A 19,197-nucleotide genomic window follows, 5' to 3' on the forward strand; every position below is an offset into this window, starting at 1 on the left:
CAGCACAGCTGGTCAGTGGCGGCTGACCGCTTCGCAGCTCCGTTAGTATAATTTAACACACATACGCACAGACGTACACACACACGCGCACGCGCACACAGGTGTACAGTACGGACGTGCGTACTGAACAGTCCCGCACGCGGACAGGAGAGCAAAGGCCCGCCCTTGCTCTCCAGCGGCTCTGCACAACGGCTGCTCCAGATTCGCCTCGCAGGGAGCAGGCGCGGGGTTTTAAATCTCCCATCCTGCGCTCAGTCTCTGTCCCCCCTCTCACTCTGTAGTCTGTAGTGCTGCCTTCAACGGAGCCAGGCCGTTGCCCCGGCAACAGGCAGTTCTTCTCGCCATGGCGACCTGTTTCTGTTGTGCAGCCGCCTCAGTGGGGCAGAGAGGGAGGGAGTGATGGAGACGGAGAGAGATAGGGATGGGTGATGACAAGAAAGGCTAGGATGAGGCATCTGAAGAATCCCCCTGTCCTGCTTGGCCCTCTGGAAATGCTCCCCCTTCTGGTCAGAGCTTGGAACTACAGCAGACGCCCTGCAAAGGCAGTTGACAGCCATTAGTGGCAGAAAGGTGATTTTTTCACTGCAGGTTATTCTTCCACTCTGTCAGAATGCTGGAGTGCCATGGGGCTCACCAGAGAGCTGGTGTCATAGCTGGGTATAAGGGCGCCCCCTCTGTGGCTCAGGCAGTACAGCACGGCGTCGTGCACGGAGGTGAAGAGCCGGGCCTTCGTGATGCTCTGTGTGAAGAAGTCTCCACGCTCCAGCTGCTCCAGCACACAGGCTGAGGACACAGACACAGTGAGAGACTGCACTGCACTGAGCTCACACTGCCTGTCAGCTCTCACACACACACAGCGTGAGAGACTGCACTGCACTGAGCTCACACTGCCTGTCAGCTCTCACACACACACACAGCGTGAGAGACTGCACTGCACTGAGCTCAGACTGCCTGTCAGCTCTCACACACACACACAGCGTGAGAGACTGCACTGCATTGAGCTTACACTGCCTGTCAGCTCTCACACACACACAGCGTGAGAGACTGCACTGCACTGAGCTCACACTGCCTGTCAGCTCTCTCACACACACACACAGCGTGAGAGACTGCACTGCACTGTGCTCACACTGCCTGTCAGCTCTCACACACACACAGCGTGAGAGACTGCACTGCACTGAGCTCACACTGCCTGTCAGCTCTCACACACACACACATAGCGTGAGAGACTGCACTGCACTGAGCTCACACTGCCTGTCAGCTCTCACACACACACACATAGCGTGAGAGACTGCACTGCACTGAGCTCACACTGCCTGTCAGCTCTCACACACACACACATAGCGTGAGAGACTGCACTGCACTGAGCTCACACTGCCTGTCAGCTCTCACACACACACACAGCGTGAGAGACTGCACTGCACTGAGCTCACACTGCCTGTCAGCTCTCACACACACAGCGTGAGAGACTGCACTGCACTGAGCTCACACTGCCTGTCAGCTCTCACACACACACACATAGCGTGAGAGACTGCACTGCACTGAGCTCACACTGCCTGTCAGCTCTCACACACACACATAGCGTGAGAGACTGCACTGCACTGAGCTCACACTGCCTGTCAGCTCTCACACACACACACAGCGTGAGAGACTGCACTGCACTGAGCTCACACTGCCTGTCAGCTCTCACACACACACACAGCGTGAGAGACTGCACTGCACTGAGCTCACACTGCCTGTCAGCTCTCACACACACACAGCGTGAGAGACTACACTGCACTGAGCTCACACTGCCTGTCAGCTCTCACACACACACACACAGCGTGAGAGACTGCACTGCACTGAGCTCACACTGCCTGTCAGTTCTCACACACACACAGCGTGAGAGACTGCACTGCACTGAGCTCACACTGCCTGTCAGCTCTCACACACACACAGCGTGAGAGACTGCACTGCACTGAGCTCACACTGCCTGTCAGCTCTCACACACACACACACACAGACACAGTGAGAGACTGCACTGCACTGAGCTTACACTGCCTGTCAGCTCTCACACACACATAGCGTGAGAGACTGCACTGCACTGAGCTCACACTGCCTGTCAGCTCTCACACACACACACAGCGTGAGAGACTGCACTGCACTGAGCTCACACTGCCTGTCAGTTCTCACACTCACACACTCACACACTCACTGCCTCCTTCAATATCGTCACACTCTCCGTTTCCCAGCAGCGGGACAGTCATGGCAGGAGCTGAACTGCTGTGATCCAGAAGAGCTCACCCTGACAGCCGGTCATGTACACGTCCACATCGATCTCCCCAAAATCCAGGAATATCTGCAAGACAGGAACGGGGAAGAATTATCTAAAAATGCGAATCTGACTGCAAAATAGACAAGATTTTTCATCTGTGAAGCTATGCATCAGGAATCAGTCTCTAGCATCCTCCTTCCTCCCTTTACTCCTTCTCTCGTTTTCACTCCTCCCCTTCCTCTCTCCTCTTCTTTCCCCCACCCCTCCCCTTCATCTCTCCTCTCCTTTCCCCCACCCCTCCTCTTCCCCTCTCCTCTCCTTTCCTCCACCCCTCCTCTTCCTCCCTGCCCCGTTCCCCGGCTCCCTCTCTCACTCACGTTCCTCAGCGTCTTGATGCCCACGGTGTCGATGAAGTTGGCGGTGCTCAGGTCCAGGATGATGGAGTGGATGTCCCAGGTCCACTTGCCCAGCGATCCGATGGACAGCCGCTCCAGGTCGCGGCTCAGCGTGTCGTCCGAGGACAGCGTGGTGGTGTCTCCGTCCAGCTCGGACGCGGAGCCCAGCGTGGTGGTGTCCGGGTCGCCGGTCTTCAGGTACTCCCAGGTCGCCTGGGCCTTGGCCGACTTCGGCACCACGAACACGGTGCCGTTCTCCCGGCTCTGCAGAGACCCCTCCTTCTCCCGCCACAGCTCTGCGTCCTTCTCCACGGTGAACACCACGGGCTGGCGGGCGTGGCCCGGCGGGGGGGCGTGCATGGCTGCTGCCTGGGGCAGAGAGGCAGGGGTGAGAGGAGGAAGGAGTGGTGGAAGGGGACTCCACGAGTCTTGTAGATCCTCTCCCTTTGCACGGATTTTAATGCGGCTTTGCGCCTTTAACAGTCACGTGGACATCTGCTTGTGAACAATAGCACACTGACCGACATCTGGGCCCTGTGCAGTGTTCTGCCTGGGCTGTCCTGCTGCTGGTGCAGTAATCACACACACTGCATTAGTGGCTAGCAGTGGATTAAAGTCTGCGTACTGCTCTCTTGGCCTCTCTCTGGGCTGTCCTGCTGCAGGTGCAGTCATCACACACACTGCATTAGTGGCTAGCAGTGTATTAGAGTCTGCATACTGCTCTCTTGGCCTCTCTCTGGGCTGTCCTGCTGCTGGTACAGTAATCACACACACTGCATTAGTGGCTAGCAGTGGATAAGAGTCTGCATACCGCTCTCTTGGCCTCTCTCTGGGCTGTCCTGCTGCTGGTACAGTAATCACACACACTGCATTAGTGGCTAGCAGTGGATTAGAGTCTGCATACTGCTCTCTTGGCCTCTCTCTGGGCTGTCCTGCTGCAGGTGCAGTAATCACACACTGCATTAGTGGCTAGCAGTGTATTAAAGTCTGCATACTGCTCTCTTGGCCTCTCTCTGGGCTGTCCTGCTGCAGGTGCAGTCATCACACACACTGCATTAGTGGCTAGCAGTGGATAAGAGTCTGCATACTGCTCTCTTGGCCTCTCTCTGGGCTGTCCTGCTGCAGGTGCAGTAATCACACACACTGCATTAGTGGCTAGCAGTGGATTAGAGTCTGCATACTGCTCTCTTGGCCTCTCTCTGGGCTCTCCTCTGCTCCCTCTTCTCTCTCCTCCGCTGTGTGGCCTCCAGCTTCTTCTTGTAGAGCAGCAGCTTTCCGATGTCGATCCCACTCTGGGCACAGAGAAACCGCGGCCAGTGAGTTGTGGGCGGAGCGGTGGCACTGTGGCTCAGGACCTGCGCCTGTGGCTGGAAGGTTGCCAGTTCAAATCCCGCGGCCGGCAGAGGAATCCTACTTCGTTGGGCCCCTGAGCAAGGCCCTTAACCCCAGCTGCTCCAGGGGTGCCTTATAAATGGCTGACCCCAAGCTTCTCTGCGTCTGTGGGTCTCATGCAAGTGGGGGTATGTGAAGACAAAAGTCCTCATTCAAGAAATTGTATGTTTACAGGATATGTAATATTTTATGATGTGTCTTTGCTGTAAATGTCTGTAGTTTTTTTTGTTTCATGTTAATTTTATTTTTATTTGCTTTGGCAACACTGATTGTACTCATTGGTCATGCCGATAAAGCACCTGGAGTTCCGGGAATGCTCCGGAAGTGAGCGGCAGGCGTCGGAGTCTGTCAGGGAGGCTCACCTTTTCTTTCAGCGCCTCCAGGTACATGTCGGCGTTGGCGAAGTACATGGTGGTGGAGGAGTGGAAGATGGTGATGCCTGGGATCTCCCTGGCCTGGAGAACAGGAGCAGACAGGAGCTGTGTCACCGAGGCACGGAGTCTGCCACCCCTCTCCACCCCTTGCAGCTCTCTGTGCCCAAAGCTAAGCCTGACATGGCAGTGAGAACAGGAGGCACTTCTTTACTCAAAGGGTGGTGGGAGTGGGGGACAAGCTGGTCAGCCAATGTGCTGAAGCTGATCTCCTGGCTTCTTTCAAGAGCACAGCTGGGTGAGATGTTGGGATCAATAAGCGACTAACGGCCACACTGGCTGGGTGGGCTGAATCCTCTCAGCGGTACCTGTCCTCACCTCAGAGTACGTCTCCACGTCCAGGTAGATCTCAGTGCCGGGAATCTGCCCCAGGGCAGAGAAGCGAGGGCTGAGGAGAGAGATCAGAGAGCAGGCAAACTGAGTCGAGCACAGATGTGGGGCAGGAAGATTCTGGTACGACACCACACAGGGGGAAGCGCAGAATTAGGGCAGACGTCTGAGGAGTCCACTGCCTCTCACCTCGGAAGTGTGTCAAACCCGTATTATTCAGGGCTTTGCACATTACACAACAGCTTGATTCAAATCGGCCTTTTATTCTCTTAGAGCTCATTAGGCTTGGACTCGAGGGGGTTCCCATCGTTCCTACTCCCGTTTTCCCCATGAAATAGGAAGTAATAAGAAGAGAAAGAATCTGTAATCCTGAAATCGACACGCTGGAGGAGAGGGAGGGGGTAAGGTGTGTCCCCACCCGGAGGTGTCCAGGAGGTGTCCAGGAGGTGTTGAGAAGAGTCACACCAAGGAGAGAGACGGAGAAAGAGAGAGGGATTGTATGAGGAGAGAGAGATGCAGGAACGCGTGCAGAGGAAGAGAGGGAGAGGGACAGGGAGGCAGAGGGAGGAGAGAGTGACTGACCGCTGTGTCCTGAAGATGACGGTCAGCAGGGCGAAGGCGATGGAGGCGGCCAGTCCCAGGTCCAGGTTCAGCAGCAGCGTGCAGATCAGGGTCATGACCCACACCAGCTGCAGGGGCAGAGGGGAAAGGTCAGGGGTCGGGGGTCAGGAACCTTGCTGCCTGCCTGGGTGTTCTGATACAGGCCACTGGAGCAGGTAGGGTTCTCTGCTCATGTTCCTGAGGTTCGTTCAGCACTGTTTGCTCCCATCGCTCTGACCCGTTTCCTTGTGTCTGTGTCAACACGGGCCTTGAACTGCCCCGCCCCTCTGTGCCCCGCCCTGCCCTCACTGCCCCACCCCTCTGTGCCCCGCCCTGCTTCACCCTGACCTCCCCTCCTCGCCCCTCCGCGCCCTGCCCTCCCCTCTCCGCCCCTCTGTGCCCCGCCCTGCCCTCACTGCCCCGCCCCTCTGTGCCCCGCCCTGCCCTCACTGCCCCACCCCTCTGTGCCCCGCCCTGCTTCGCCCTGACCTCCCCTCCTTGCCCCTCCACGACCTGCCCTCACCGCCCCGCCCTCCCCTCTCCGCCCCTCTGTACCCCGCCCTGCCCTCACTGCCCCACCCCTCTGTCCCCTCACCAGGTCGACCCGGCTGGTCCTCCACAGCATGCAGATGTCCCCGTATTGCCGGAACATCCCCCTGAGGTTGGCGAACACGATGGCCGACAGCACAGCCTGCGACACAGGATGTAGCATCAGGGAAGGATGTGAGAGATCTGTCTTCCTAACCGTATTCTCCGCCTGTCTTCCAAATCTGTACCTACCTGTCCAGTCTCTACCTATCTGGATATCTAATCTACTGTCCTTCTATGCATAAGTACCTATTTATCTAATCTACCTTTTTCCTATTTAATCTACTGTGTCTTTATCTATTATCCGTTATGTCTGTCTAGTTCATCTGTCTGTGCTGTTGCACCTCCTGTCCAGAGAAGCAGTGGGTCACATCACACAGAGCAGGAAAAAGGAAGAGACACAGACAGGAAGAAATCTGACACGACAGCTCAGGACAGGATCCCTCACATGACTGACTGTTGCACAATGGAGAGGGAGGGTGGGGGATCCTGGAGTGTGGGGGATCGGAGGCTGTCGGTGGGAATCTGAGCCCCAGAGGGGGACCCTACCTTGGGCAGCTCCTGGAACAGTGAGCCCAGTTTCAGCACGGTGATCAGGACGATCCCTGAGGACACCAGCCCCGCTATCTGAAAGCACACACAGCCGTGAGGCTCCATCAACTCTGCAGACAATGGATAAACCGGAACACGATAATCTGTCAGAGAACCACAGACAGCTAAAACTAACAGATCACCCCATTTGGGACAATAACAATAACACAAGAACAGCTCTTGGGGTCTGACACAGTGGAGGGACACTGCGAAGGAAAAACTGGATTGCTGCGGTAAGTGGTGTGGGGGGGACCAGTAGGAGGACCTCTTCCCTCTGGGCCAGAAGTTCTAACCCAATGTATAGTAACGCTGTGTTATAGGAGGTGCTGGCCTGCGCATGAGATGTTAAACTGAGGTTCTGTGCACTGGGACTAGATCCCAGGACAATGACTGGAAGAGAAGTGACCCCAGGGGCTACAACTCCTCTCTGGTCTGGGACGGTCTGTCCTCCCTGCAGTTCCCCCTGAATCCACCTGGTGGAGCAGTTCCTTTCCCCCCCCCCCCGACCTGCTGGTGCAGAATGGCTGCCGGGTGTCTCCAAGGCGGGGGGGTTGAGACTGGCCCCCTCCCATATGCAAAGCACTGAGGTGTCCTGTGGGATGAGAAGGGTGATGTCCCATTCGGTCAGTGCGCTGAACGAAGGGCGGGGGCTCACCTGGGTCTTGCCCCCTGTGCTCTCCTGTATCAGGCTGCGGGACATGGAGGAGCAGACAGAGTAGCACTGGAAAAACCCCCCGAACGTGTTACTGAGGCCCAGGGCCACCAGCTCCTGTAGAGAGCAGGGAGAGGCTGTGGTCACCAACGACAACGAGGATAAAGAGCATGGAGAGAGAGAGAGAGAGAGATAGAGAGAGAGAGAGAGACCCTGACCACTAACAAGCATTCTCTAATGGGTATAAAGAGCGTGGAGAGAGAGACCATGGCCACTAACGAGGATTTGGTAACGAGTATAAGGAGCATAGAGAGAGAGACCATGAGCATTCGCTAATGAGTAGATGAAAGAGAGACCGTGGTGACTAATGAGTATAAATGGAGAGAGAGACCATGGTCACTTATGAGCATTTGTAACAAGTATCAATAGCAGGGAGAGGAGGATCGTGGTTACTAATGACAGGGGACACAGCAGTGAGGACCTGCAGGAGTGTGTATAAGAAGACACAGAAAACCCGAACAGTAGGTACAAAACTCAAACTCACAGAAGCCATTAAACACTGGCAGTTTGCAGGAATGAGACAGCAGACTAATCTCCTTCTTCAGCCCTGCAATATAAATGTGCACAGACTGGAGCAGCAACACTCACTGACACAATCACGCACACCCACACGCACTGACCTGGTTACTGTCCACCTTGTAGCCATGTTTGAGCGCGAAGGTTTTGCCCAGAGAGATGGATATGGCATAGCCCACGATGGCCAAAGCGAATGCGTCTCCAATCACCTCCCTGAACAGGCTGACGTTTGGGGGGCTGGGGGGCTTCAGACTGGAGGAGGGGGGAGAGAGAGCATCACAGGACTGCAGGGGGCTGTCCCGCTCAGCAGCACAGGCTTCACTACCACTTGTGGAATCTCTGGTGTGCAACCGATACGGGCTTTCCTGAAGACCAAGTACAACATACCCCCCTTCATCTGTCCATTCACCCCAGTCTCCCTGCGTGCCTTCACGCCAACGCACTGCTGCCCCCCTTCTCTCCTCCCACGGTGAGCCCCGGTCACACACTCACCCGCTAGGAATCATCCCGACCACCTCAACGCCATACCGGGGGTACAGCCAGGCCAGGTTGGAGACGAGGGTCCCGACCACGATCTGCAACACAGACACACAGAGGCAGGGAAAGGCAAACTAGTGAGACTCCAACATCGATTTCCTCAGCAAGCCGACCCCTTCCGATCCATTTGGAAATGGTATTCGCAGCGTTGTAAGCGCAGGTTATTGAACTGTCTCTAGCAGGCCCCGATTCTAGCCACGCGGACTGCTAGGCTGAGAGCTTTGCATCTCAGTGGGCAGACCTGCACAGGTGCAATGGAGCGGAGAGGTGGCTTCAGAGCACAGTTTCCACTTCTCCTACTGGATGACGGAATGAAATTAAAAATCTGTGAACCAAACAGCCCATGGACTGTGTCTCTGTATGACAGCTGTCCTCTGCAGCACATACAGTACATTTAAACCACAGGGTCTTCAGTATCACTCCAGGCCGTGGTCGGCTGGGGGCAGGATGTTTCGGAGGCCTAACACAGGTCAGAGCCCGTGTGTCCTGCGGACATGGATCCTCTCCCCACCACTGGAGTCAGCGCTCCGGGGATGAGGGTAATCATTAAGAGATCTCCCGTGCTTGGAATGGAAAAACACAGCTGAGGCATCCTGCTGTCTCTCGTCAATTAGAAACCAGACCAGCTACTTACAGACTTTTAATTAAGCATTAACATGCACGTTAGAAAATGTGGTGTAAATACAGAGAGGATTAGTAAAATCACACACTGTACGTCACTATGTTCAGGTATTTCATAATGGCTCATATTTGCACCATCAGCAGGTGTTTGGCTGGGACAGCCAGGTCCTGGCTCACAGGGACAACAACTCGCAACTCGAGCACGTCACGGGTTCGAACCTGCAGCCACAGGGACAGCGGTCTTGCCAGGAGCCAGGAGCGACCCCGGAGACCAGTCCCTCCCTCCCACCGGAGGTGCTCGGCCAGTGGTGGAACCGCTTGGGGGAATCCCAGCTACAGCTGGAGGCACAGCCCGGGCTTGAACCCCCAACACCTGCATCGGTCCGAGCCACTCTCAAGACCCAGCTTCAGTAATTACTCCAGTACGTCTCATCGAAAGGCATGGCAGAGAAGTACCATGTGATGTGATCATTTCTCTTTTTCATACTTTACGCAATGTGACCTGATCTTTCCTGCTTCGCACCCTTGAAGCGAAGGTGAAGTGAACACAGCGGAGAACGCTGGGGTACAGGGGCCTTGAAGGCCTGTTAATAATCTCATTGAGGAGAGAGGGGATGTCTGTCAGGGCAGCCATTTCAGAGAGAGAGAGAGAGAGAGAGAGAGAGAGAGACCACATCTCCCCATCTGACAAGAGCACCTTGTAGAATGGAAACCCACAAGCTGCTGGCTGAAGAGGAGTGTGGGTTAAAGCACAGGAACAGAATGTACTTCTTCAGAAGAGGTCACAGATGAGAGTAAGCCATTCCACCCTTCTGGCCTGTTTGGTTGCTAGTAGCTAATTGACCGGAGGAAAGAAGGGAGGGTATCACCTTGTTCCACACTCCCACAACCCTCCTGTTTTTTAGTTTTCAATGCTCTTTCACATAGTTTCCCCCTGTGTCCACTGGTTGTCCTGTCAGACTCTTGCTCTCTCCTTTGGGAGCAGTGGCTCATCCGTCCACAGTGGAGTTTCGATGCTCTGCTGGAACCTGGTTTTCTCTCACAGCTCTCCTTTCTGCACTGATGGCCATCATCATTGACTGGTCAAGAGTCACTCACACTAAGACTAACTGCTACTGCCCACTGGCCAAAATTCTACAGCCCTCCCGTGACCTGGCCAGTCCCTGGATATCAATCTTCAAGAGATTACATTTGCTATCTTCAAACTATTTCCAGACAGGTATCTCATAAACCCAGCTCCCTGGAGTCTCATTGGGAACGAGAAAAAGGGAGAAAGGGGATTTAATGGTCTCTTACCGTGATGAGCTCTATCGGAATGGGCAGGGGCAGCTTGTGGCTGAACATTGCATTGAGCTCCTTTGATGTGACCAGAACCACCAGAGACACCACACTGACCACCAGGGTGGCCACGTTGGTCTCTGGCAGCAAACGGCAAACATCTATCAGTATCTGGAGAGAGGGAGGGGGCAGGAGAGAAAGAGAGGTACGTCAGGGATAAGAAAGGGAGAGAACTCTGGGACTGAAGACATTACTCCAGCAGAGAGAGAGTTCCCACACCTGCCAGAATCACAACGGGTCCCAATTCTACTGGGAGAGGGAGGAGGGAACTCAGCTGAACTGGCAGCCCAGTTTGTGATCTCCTGTCACAGCCTGATGAACAGTGAGCCCGTCTCACAATAATGCTCAATATGTTTACAGTATATGTAAATATTTTACGACATGTCTCTGTTGTAAATGTCAGTAGATTTTATTTTATTTTTATTTTATGTTTTGTTCCATGTTAATTTTATTATTTTTATTTGCTTTGGCAACACTAATTGTACCTATCGGTCATGCTAATAAAGCACCTTGAATTGAATTGAGTACCGATACTCACATACACCAGGGTGAGAGAGAGAGTGAGGAAGAGACTGAAGACATTACTCCAGCAGAGAGAGAGAGTACTGATACTCACATACACCAGGGTGAGAGAGAGAGAGTGAGGAAGAGACTGAAGACATTACTCCAGCAGAGAGAGAGAGTACTGATACTCACATACACCAGGGTGAGAGAGAGAGTGAGGAAGAGACTGAAGACATTACTCCAGCAGAGAGAGAGAGTACTGATACTCACATACACCAGGGTGAGAGAGAGTGAGGAAGAGACTGAAGACATTACTCCAGCAGAGAGAGAGAGTACTGATACTCACATACACCAGGGTGAGAGAGAGTGAGGAAGAGACTGAAGACATTACTCCAGCAGAGAGAGAGAGTACTGATACTCACATACACCAGGGTGAGAGAGAGAGAGTGAGGAAGAGACTGAAGACATTACTCCAGCAGAGAGAGAGAGTACTGATACTCACATACACCAGGGTGAGAGAGAGAGTGAGGAAGAGACTGAAGACATTACTCCAGCAGAGAGAGAGAGTACTGATACTCACATACACCAGGGCTAGAGGGCCGCTGTGCCGTTTGGGGTGGATGCCGAAGATGTACTTGAGCTGCGAGATGACAACATAAGTGGCAGCAGCTGTGGTGTACCCCCTGACCAGGGGCTCGGACAGGTAGGTCACCACGAAGCCGAACCGCACCAGACCCAGAACCACCTGCACAGAGGGCAGAGCTTCAGAAGGCAGACAGGGAGACATGTCTGAACACTAAACCACAGTCTGGGTGCCTGTGGCACAGCCCAGGATACTGTCAATTTAATCCAATGCATGCTCTCTTTTTCCATTTCTATTGGAAATCAGAAAAGTCGTAGTTTAAGCAGGTATTAGTCAATGCATCAGACCATTAAATATTCATTGGACAGTGGACAAATGTTTTTCTTTTATAACTAATCGATTCCCAGCCGTTCCCAGTTCCTTGAAGTGCAGGGGCACAGGAAATCACAAGGCCTATGGAAAGCATAAACAGGGATACAGATATGGTATACCTTTTCCTGTTATGCTTGGAATTTGTGCATTTATAAGGATTTTTCATACATCAAAATGTCCTTCCTGGGTTACCATAAATGGCATGTTTAGGAGAAGATCTTCGATCATATATTTAAGCACTCTTATTCTCTCTTCTTCAGCATGCACAGAGCATAAGCCTTTCACACGCAGATCCTACCCTACCAGCTAAGCCGAGGGCGTGGGAAAGCGCTGGGCTCTGTCGAGCTGTCAGACAGCGGTTCACTCCCCCTCTCGATGTACCTGGAAAATCCCAGCCAGGACAGTGGCCGCCGCCGCCACCTGGACCCTCTGAGCATCTCGTGCCGCGATGTCGATGACGCCTGACCCGTTGGTGCCGTTTACCAGGAAGTCGTGGTCCGGAGCCACGCGCTCCGTCACCCCGCCCACCATAATGCTGACCACCGCAAAGGTGCCTGTGTATGGACACACACCGGAGAACTACATCACAAAGCACAGAACCGGCCCGGCCCGGCCCGGCCCAGGTGCGAGCCAGGGGCTGAGCTGACCAGCGGAGTTCCAGCCATTAGGGCCCGCAGCTCTGAGCGCCAGTCGGCGTGGCGTCGGCAGGGGCTCACCTATCGAGATGTGCCGGGACGTCCCGAAGATGAAATACACCAGGAAGGGGTAGAGGGAGGAGTACAGGCCGAACACAGGGGGCACCGAGGCCAGGAGAGCATAGGCCATCCCTGCAGGGCAAGAACAGTGCTGCTTCAGACTCCATCTTAAACTCTAACAACACGATAAGAAACATGACTTCCCTTTCTTCTTTAAATCTATAGATCTTGATGTGTGATACAAGCTCATTCAGGCTTCTCCTTTGGGGTACCTCTCAATCTATGTACGTTACCATGGTAATCTCCCTTCACGGAGAGTCTCACCCTGCGGCAGGTGCATGATGCCCACGCTGATCCCGGAGACGAGGTCCCCCAGGGCGTAGTCCCTGAAGGAGTAACGGGGCAGCCAGGAGAGGACAGGGACACACCTGAGCACCACACGCTTCAGCCTGGGGCCTGAGCAGCTGGAGAGAGAGACACAGTGAGACACAGCACTGCAGAGCACAGAGACCAGAGACACAGTGAGACACAGCACTGCAGAGCACAGAGACACAGTGAGAGACACAACACTGCAGAGACACAGTGAGACACAGTGAGACACAGTGAGACACAGTGAGACACAGTACTGCAGAGCACAGAGCTCAGAGAGACACAGTGAGACACAGCACTGCAGAGCACAGAGACCAGAGACACAGTGAGAGACACAACACTGCAGAGACACAGTGAGACACAGTGAGACACAGTACTGCAGAGCACAGAGCTCAGAGAGACACAGTGAGACATAGCACTGCAGAGCACAGAGACACAGTGAGACACAGCACTGCAGAGCACAGAGACCAGGGAGAAACAGTGAGACACAGCACTGCAGAGCACAGAGACCAGGGAGAAACAGTGACACAGCACTGCAGAGCACAGAGCTGAGGGTGAGAGAAACTACAAGACACATATGAAAGAGTGACATGGTACAGAGAAACAGGCAGCTAGTCTTTTCTCACTAGACTGCTGAAAGTCATTCAACTGTCTAACTCATTAGCAATCCCTGACCTGACATAACAGGCCTGAATTGAAACAGGCTCTCAATGCTCTTTAAATTATTTTTTTTCCACTCGTAGCATGTCTCAAACTTCAAGGTTCATGCCTGGTGACCTGGAAGAGCTATAAAGGCAAAGATTAATCTGTCATTAATCAGAGGTTATTCAGTGCCAATCCAGCTGTCTATGGCAGGGATGGAAAATTTCATAATATGAATGCAATCTTTACCCTCTGTGTAGAAATCTGGTGTTGTCTGGTTTATCGGTCTGCTGTAGGTCATTCAACTGCCTAACTCGATAGCAAAAATCCCTGACTTGATATAACCTAGATATCAGCCACAACCGACTTAAAAACGAATATACCCATCTGTAAAAAATAGATGTATCCGTAAGAAAAAGGAAAATTTAATAAATAAACTGACTGCCACTACAGATTCTGAAGCCACAAGATCAGTCAGAATTTCCTTTCACTGTTTTTCTGTTTAGACAGCACAAGACTGTACCGACCCAGGCAGCAGTACAGGCGTGAGCTGTCCCTTCCCAAGCTGCAGACTCATGTCCAGAATAAGAAATGCATTAGAAATATACTGCAGTACAACCTGCAGTATTCCACATAGCAGACTAACGGAACTAACAATCTTTCAAAAAGGTGAAAGGAATATCTGGTATATCTGTTGTCTAAAAATATGGCACATTAACTCAATGTATTCACTGGTCCGACCAGCTACCTGGGTAAACAAATAGTCTTTCTGGTTTTGGGAGATGTGATTCAGAGGACAGTCTGGCATAAACACATTTTAAAAATGCCTATTTTCTGGTGACTGATTAATCTTCGGTATTTGCCGCACTTTAAGCTTTGTGGTTTTTTAATCTTATTGGGATGTTATGCGCTTCTACTGCATTGTGCAGTGTTTGGACAGTATCACTTTTAAAGGTGCTATAGGAGATTTAGGATTATTATGTAACAGATTGTTAGCTTGGGTTTTTTGAAACCGTCTGGCATCTTAGCAATGGACCTGAACTCTTCCAAACAGTTCTTCTGACAAACGCAACCGATGCTCAGCCTTATTTTAATTAATGGTTTTACTGTGTCAGAGAGGTTTTACTGTGTTTTGTATCTGCTGAGGTAACTGCACTTTCGATAGAGGTCTTAAAAAATCCACTTCAAACTGTTTCTGTTAAGGATCTTTGGACAGGAATGAATTGTATGGAAATTGCTTTTTGAGCGCTTAGTCTTAGTGAAATTTGGACGAGCCCCCTGACCGGCCCCTGCAGAGGGAGGAGAGATCGGGGGGGGGAGCCCAGGTGGAGATGAGGAAGAGGAGGACGCGTGTGACGAACGCGAAGGAGAAAAGGCTCACGTGTGGTACTAACTGCATGTTTTTTTTTTTCCATTTAGGAAATGGTGACAAGAATGATTACGAGCTTCAGCGGTTCTGGGGTGAAATTAATTCGGCTGCTGTCATTCTGCCCCAGACTTTCACTCCAGCCAGGACAGCCGGGACTGTCCATCCGGGACACTATTGTCCTACATGGATGCAGAACACTGCGGAGGGCTGCTTTTCCTCTGTGTCTATTTCCCCCCGTGTCATGGCGAGTGTGTCCGACAGGAGCCGGAGCTGCGTGTCCAGGTCTGGGCCGGGACAGCCGAGATCGGCCGACGCGTGTTCGGACTCAGTGAGAGCCCCCGGCCCCTGGCACCGATTCAAGCGTGGCAGCAGAGCATACGTGTGGCCCCCGTGGGGGGCGGGTCTCAGTGTCTGTGCGAGTGGCCCCCTGCCCCAGCCCTTACCTGAGCGAGTCTCTCAGCCTGTGTGCCAGCGGGGCCTGGGGTCCCGGCTCCCTCCGCTGTGCCACCTCCTCCAGGGTCTCCTCGTCCAGCACCCGTCTCTCCACACCGCAGCCCTGGCACCTCTGCCTCATGTCTGCCCCTACACCTTTCACAGTGCTGCTGCCTGTGACTGTTCCACTCTCTGTGTCTGTGACTATTCCACTCTCTGTGTGTGTGTGTGTGACTGTTCCACTCCTAACCTGTTCCACTCTCTGTGTTTGACTATTCCACTTTCTCAGTGTGTGACTGTCCCACTCCTGCCTGTTCCACTCTCTGTGTGCGACAGTTCCACACCTTATGTAAATATTTCTCTCTCTTTGTGTGACTATCCCACACCTCAGCACCCTTTTTCCCTCTCTGTGACAGTTCCACACCTCAGCTGCCTGTGTCTCTCTGTATAGCACCCCAGTCCAGCTCTGCAGTGGTCTGTCACTATAGCACCCCAGTCCAGCTCTGCAGTGGTCTGTCACTATAGCACCCCAGTCCAGCTCTGCAGGGGTCTGTCTGTAGAGCGCCCCAGTCCAACTCTGCAGGGGTCTGTCTGTACCTGTCTGACCCCCGATCAGACCCTGGATGGTCTCTTCCTGTGCCTGTCAGTCTATCTCTCTCTCTCCCCCTTCCTTGTGGATCGGGGTTTGCCCGTCTGTGGCTCGTGCTGACTTTCCTCCTGCTACTGCCCTCCCGTGCACGGGTCTGGCAGGGGACGCCCTGAGCACAGCCGAGCCAGGTGCCTGCCTGGCAGCCTCATATCCTCATCAACTGGCCGCTGCTCTTCCCTGAGCTCCAGCACAGCTACTGCAGCAGCCCTGAGGGCCAGCGTCCTTTCTGTGCCTCGGAAAACAACAGGCCGCCCTATCTGAACGGGCAGAAATTGCAAATTAAAATAAAAACGGAACGCGCGGGGCGTGCAGCTGCCCGAGAACGGGTTCGGCGCGGGGTCCTGGCTGAGGTGCGAGCTGCCTCCTCGGTTCGAGTGGAAGGGCGCTCCTGCAGGACGCCTTTTGTACGCTGGGACAGCGGGGGAGAGGGGAGGGGGGGGGGAGGCAGTCCAGCTTGTAATGAGTAATTAGCAGGTGTGGTGCTGGCGGCCCCAACACATCAGAAAGACTTTAACCCTTTCGGCATTGTTCCTGCGCCACGAAGCGCTGAGCGGCACCCAGATTGCACGACTAGACTGAACGCGGGGGGCTGCTTTGACGTCCGCGCGCTGCAGGTGGGAGGGGGCGGGACGTGAAACTCACAGCTCCGAAACCAGTTCGGAAGACCGACGGTGGGAGGTTTTGCATAATTTTCTTTACATTTACCTGCCTGACTCGGTAACCGCAAGAGGTTGCAAACTGTTTTGTGATGATGTGCAGCCCTGGCACTATCTACCCCACGATCACAACAAGAGCGCAGCGTTCTGTATCTGCGCACCGTCTCTTCCCGGACACTGGATCACCGCTGCCGCGGGGGCGGGAGAGAGAAACTGCTGCCCCGGATGGATGCAGGGAGGAAAAGACAGGGAGGTCAGACTGTTCAAGCCCCCAGCAGGACTGACCCGGGGCAGCGGGGTCAAAACCGCTCCTGTTACACACAGCCCTGGGCTCGTGGTTGACCAGGTCGTCTCGGTACCTCTCCGCGGCCGCTACAGCACAGAGTCCCGGGTCTCCCCTGTTCTTTATAAGCCAAAAGTCCCAGAGGGAGTCCGAGTTCAAAATTCATCCATATCCGACAGAACAAAACTCCGTCTTAACCCGTCGGACCGTCTCGCCGCCCCCCAGCTCCGCGCTCAGGGAGCGGCGTCTGACTGAACAAACCAAGGCGAGAAGAAATAAAAAAAAGATTGAATTAACAACAACAACAACAAAAACAGAACAATACGCCGCAGGACAAAATCTTACAAATCTGAACACAATAAATTAAACATTTTACATACTGGGAAATGTAAATACTGGCAGGAAAAACTATATCAGACCCTTCCCACATCCTCAGCTCTGAACATCAACTTCTTCCTTCTGGCAAACGCCAAATGTAACTCTATCCAATGTAATGAACTGTCCATTAAAGCTGGCAACGCAAATGTCGAGGATCAACACAATTTTGACTCTTACAACCCACTTGAGTGCGATATGTTTTGTGATGTGTTATGATGTTACATGTTGTTATGTGTCATACTGTTCATGTGCAATAGAGTGATGTGCAGTGTTTTTCTTAATTTTTGTGATAGAATAACATGTATTTAAATGAGGGCCGTGTTTCCATAAAAAAAAACCCCAGGGGACAAGAAAATCTGATTTTATCTTACTGCACATCGATTTTTTTTTTGCCTCGTTATTTTTCAAGTTTTTAAATGGAGTTTAAGTAACAGTGCATTTCCCACCTCACAGACACGAAAGGACCGGCATTAGACGGGTTGGGTTTTTTTTTGGCGACGGTGATATCTACCCCTGTAACGCCGCATGCCCGCGGGCTGCCCGGCCTCTGACGTCACAGCCCCGCCCCCCCCCCCCGGGTGACGCTCGTCCGGCTCGCGGAGTGATGACCGCGCGCGAATCCCTAACCACATTAGCGAGAATTACGACACAGCCCCGCTGTGAATAGCATCGCGCCGGAAGGGGCCCGGCACAGGGCGCCAGGGCGGTTAACGAGCCGTGAAGAATCCACGTCCGGGCACAGGCGGAGGGTCTGACCCCTTGTCTTTGAGTCCTGAGCTCCTAGGCGTCTCTCTCGCCCCCGTGCAACGTCCGCGCATCGTCAGCACAGGTCGATTAATTGTTTTTCCCTTTTGCTATTTTTATTTTGCCTTTTTGCTTAATAAGCACCTATAAACATTGTAACAGCACGGGAGAAGTGTAGCCACTGCGGTTTGAGCCCCCTGGGAACAAGAGAGTCCAAGAGCAGGGCGCTTTGTGCATGTGGGGAGGGATCTGGGGGGACAGGTTTGGCTCGGCCTGCTTGGTCAGTGGGCAGCCTCCTGGCCGCAGGACGAGGAGCTCGGACCCCATTCGGGAGTGACCCAGGGGCAGCAGCAGGGAGGAGATGGGCTGGGGGGGGTACGCCTGTGAAGTGAGGGGTTTGTGCTTGATATGTAGAGATAATTTCTGTCAGGTGCAGCTGTGTGACAGTGACTTGTCCTGGTTATCCCTCCAGGACGACCAGCAATAAAAAAAAGCACAGAAGGAAAAGTGCAGCCGGACAGTGTATCTGACACGCAGGACATGGAGGTGATAAACTTGGCAGACAGATCGGGAGTAATCATGACCTCGGGGTAGCGGTGTACTAGATGGGTACAGATACCTAGACTTCTGCGTAGAGAAAGATGCATTTGAATGTCATTAGCATTTCAACTGGAAAAACATCACAGCCTTGACAGGCGACATCACCAAGGCCGAGCACAGCAGAGCACTGAAGACACAGCAACAGCTAACCCTGTAGCAGGGAACTGACTAACTCTGCATACTGATCTACACGAGCGTGTGCAGTATGCATGATTATACTGTACAGGTGCAGGTAACGGGTTGATTCCAGGCTGAAAAGAAGAGAAAGGAAACACAACGTTTCAGGTGTCAGGTGTTATTAGACTGTATACTGGTCTACAGTACTGTGTGCAGTGATTCATTATTATATACTAATCTACATTGTTGTGTGAGTGGAGATTAATGGTTATTGCAGTAATGCTTTATTATATAGTAACCTACATTACTGTGTGTCTGATTGGAGATTCAGAAAGTTTCTGAATACTGACACAGGACTGGTGTTTTAAGAACAGCTCAGTGTGCAGGGGATGGTGGTCTGGGGAGGCCGTTGTAGTTCGGGGATGAGAAGCATGTAACATCCTCGTTCAGCTCTCGAGACCAGGAACACGAGTGACAGCTGGAGTTAGAGACAGTGAACGTC

General features: G+C 53.1%; 1 protein-coding gene across 1 annotated transcript; it reads right to left on the bottom strand.

The window, feature by feature from the left end:
• Positions 1-428: 428 nt before the first annotated feature.
• LOC148835497 (solute carrier family 26 member 6-like) lies at positions 429-15,770 on the bottom strand. Its single transcript, XM_088916012.1, has 19 exons — positions 15,280-15,770; positions 12,781-12,920; positions 12,478-12,588; positions 12,143-12,315; positions 11,387-11,551; positions 10,261-10,413; positions 8,299-8,381; positions 7,911-8,058; positions 7,234-7,347; positions 6,537-6,614; positions 5,995-6,090; positions 5,382-5,488; positions 4,788-4,857; positions 4,401-4,493; positions 3,828-3,938; positions 2,629-3,015; positions 2,281-2,335; positions 635-783; positions 429-534 (listed from the first exon to the last, which is right to left on the bottom strand). Exons 1-19 carry the CDS (start codon positions 15,408-15,410, stop codon positions 508-510), a joined length of 2,391 nt encoding a protein of 796 aa, XP_088772138.1. The 5' UTR covers positions 15,411-15,770; the 3' UTR covers positions 429-507.
• Positions 15,771-19,197: the final 3,427 nt, after the last annotated feature.

This window comes from Atractosteus spatula, chromosome 5, assembly GCF_055471065.1.
Source record: "Atractosteus spatula isolate fAtrSpa1 chromosome 5, fAtrSpa1.hap1, whole genome shotgun sequence".
NCBI lineage: Eukaryota > Metazoa > Chordata > Actinopteri > Semionotiformes > Lepisosteidae > Atractosteus > Atractosteus spatula.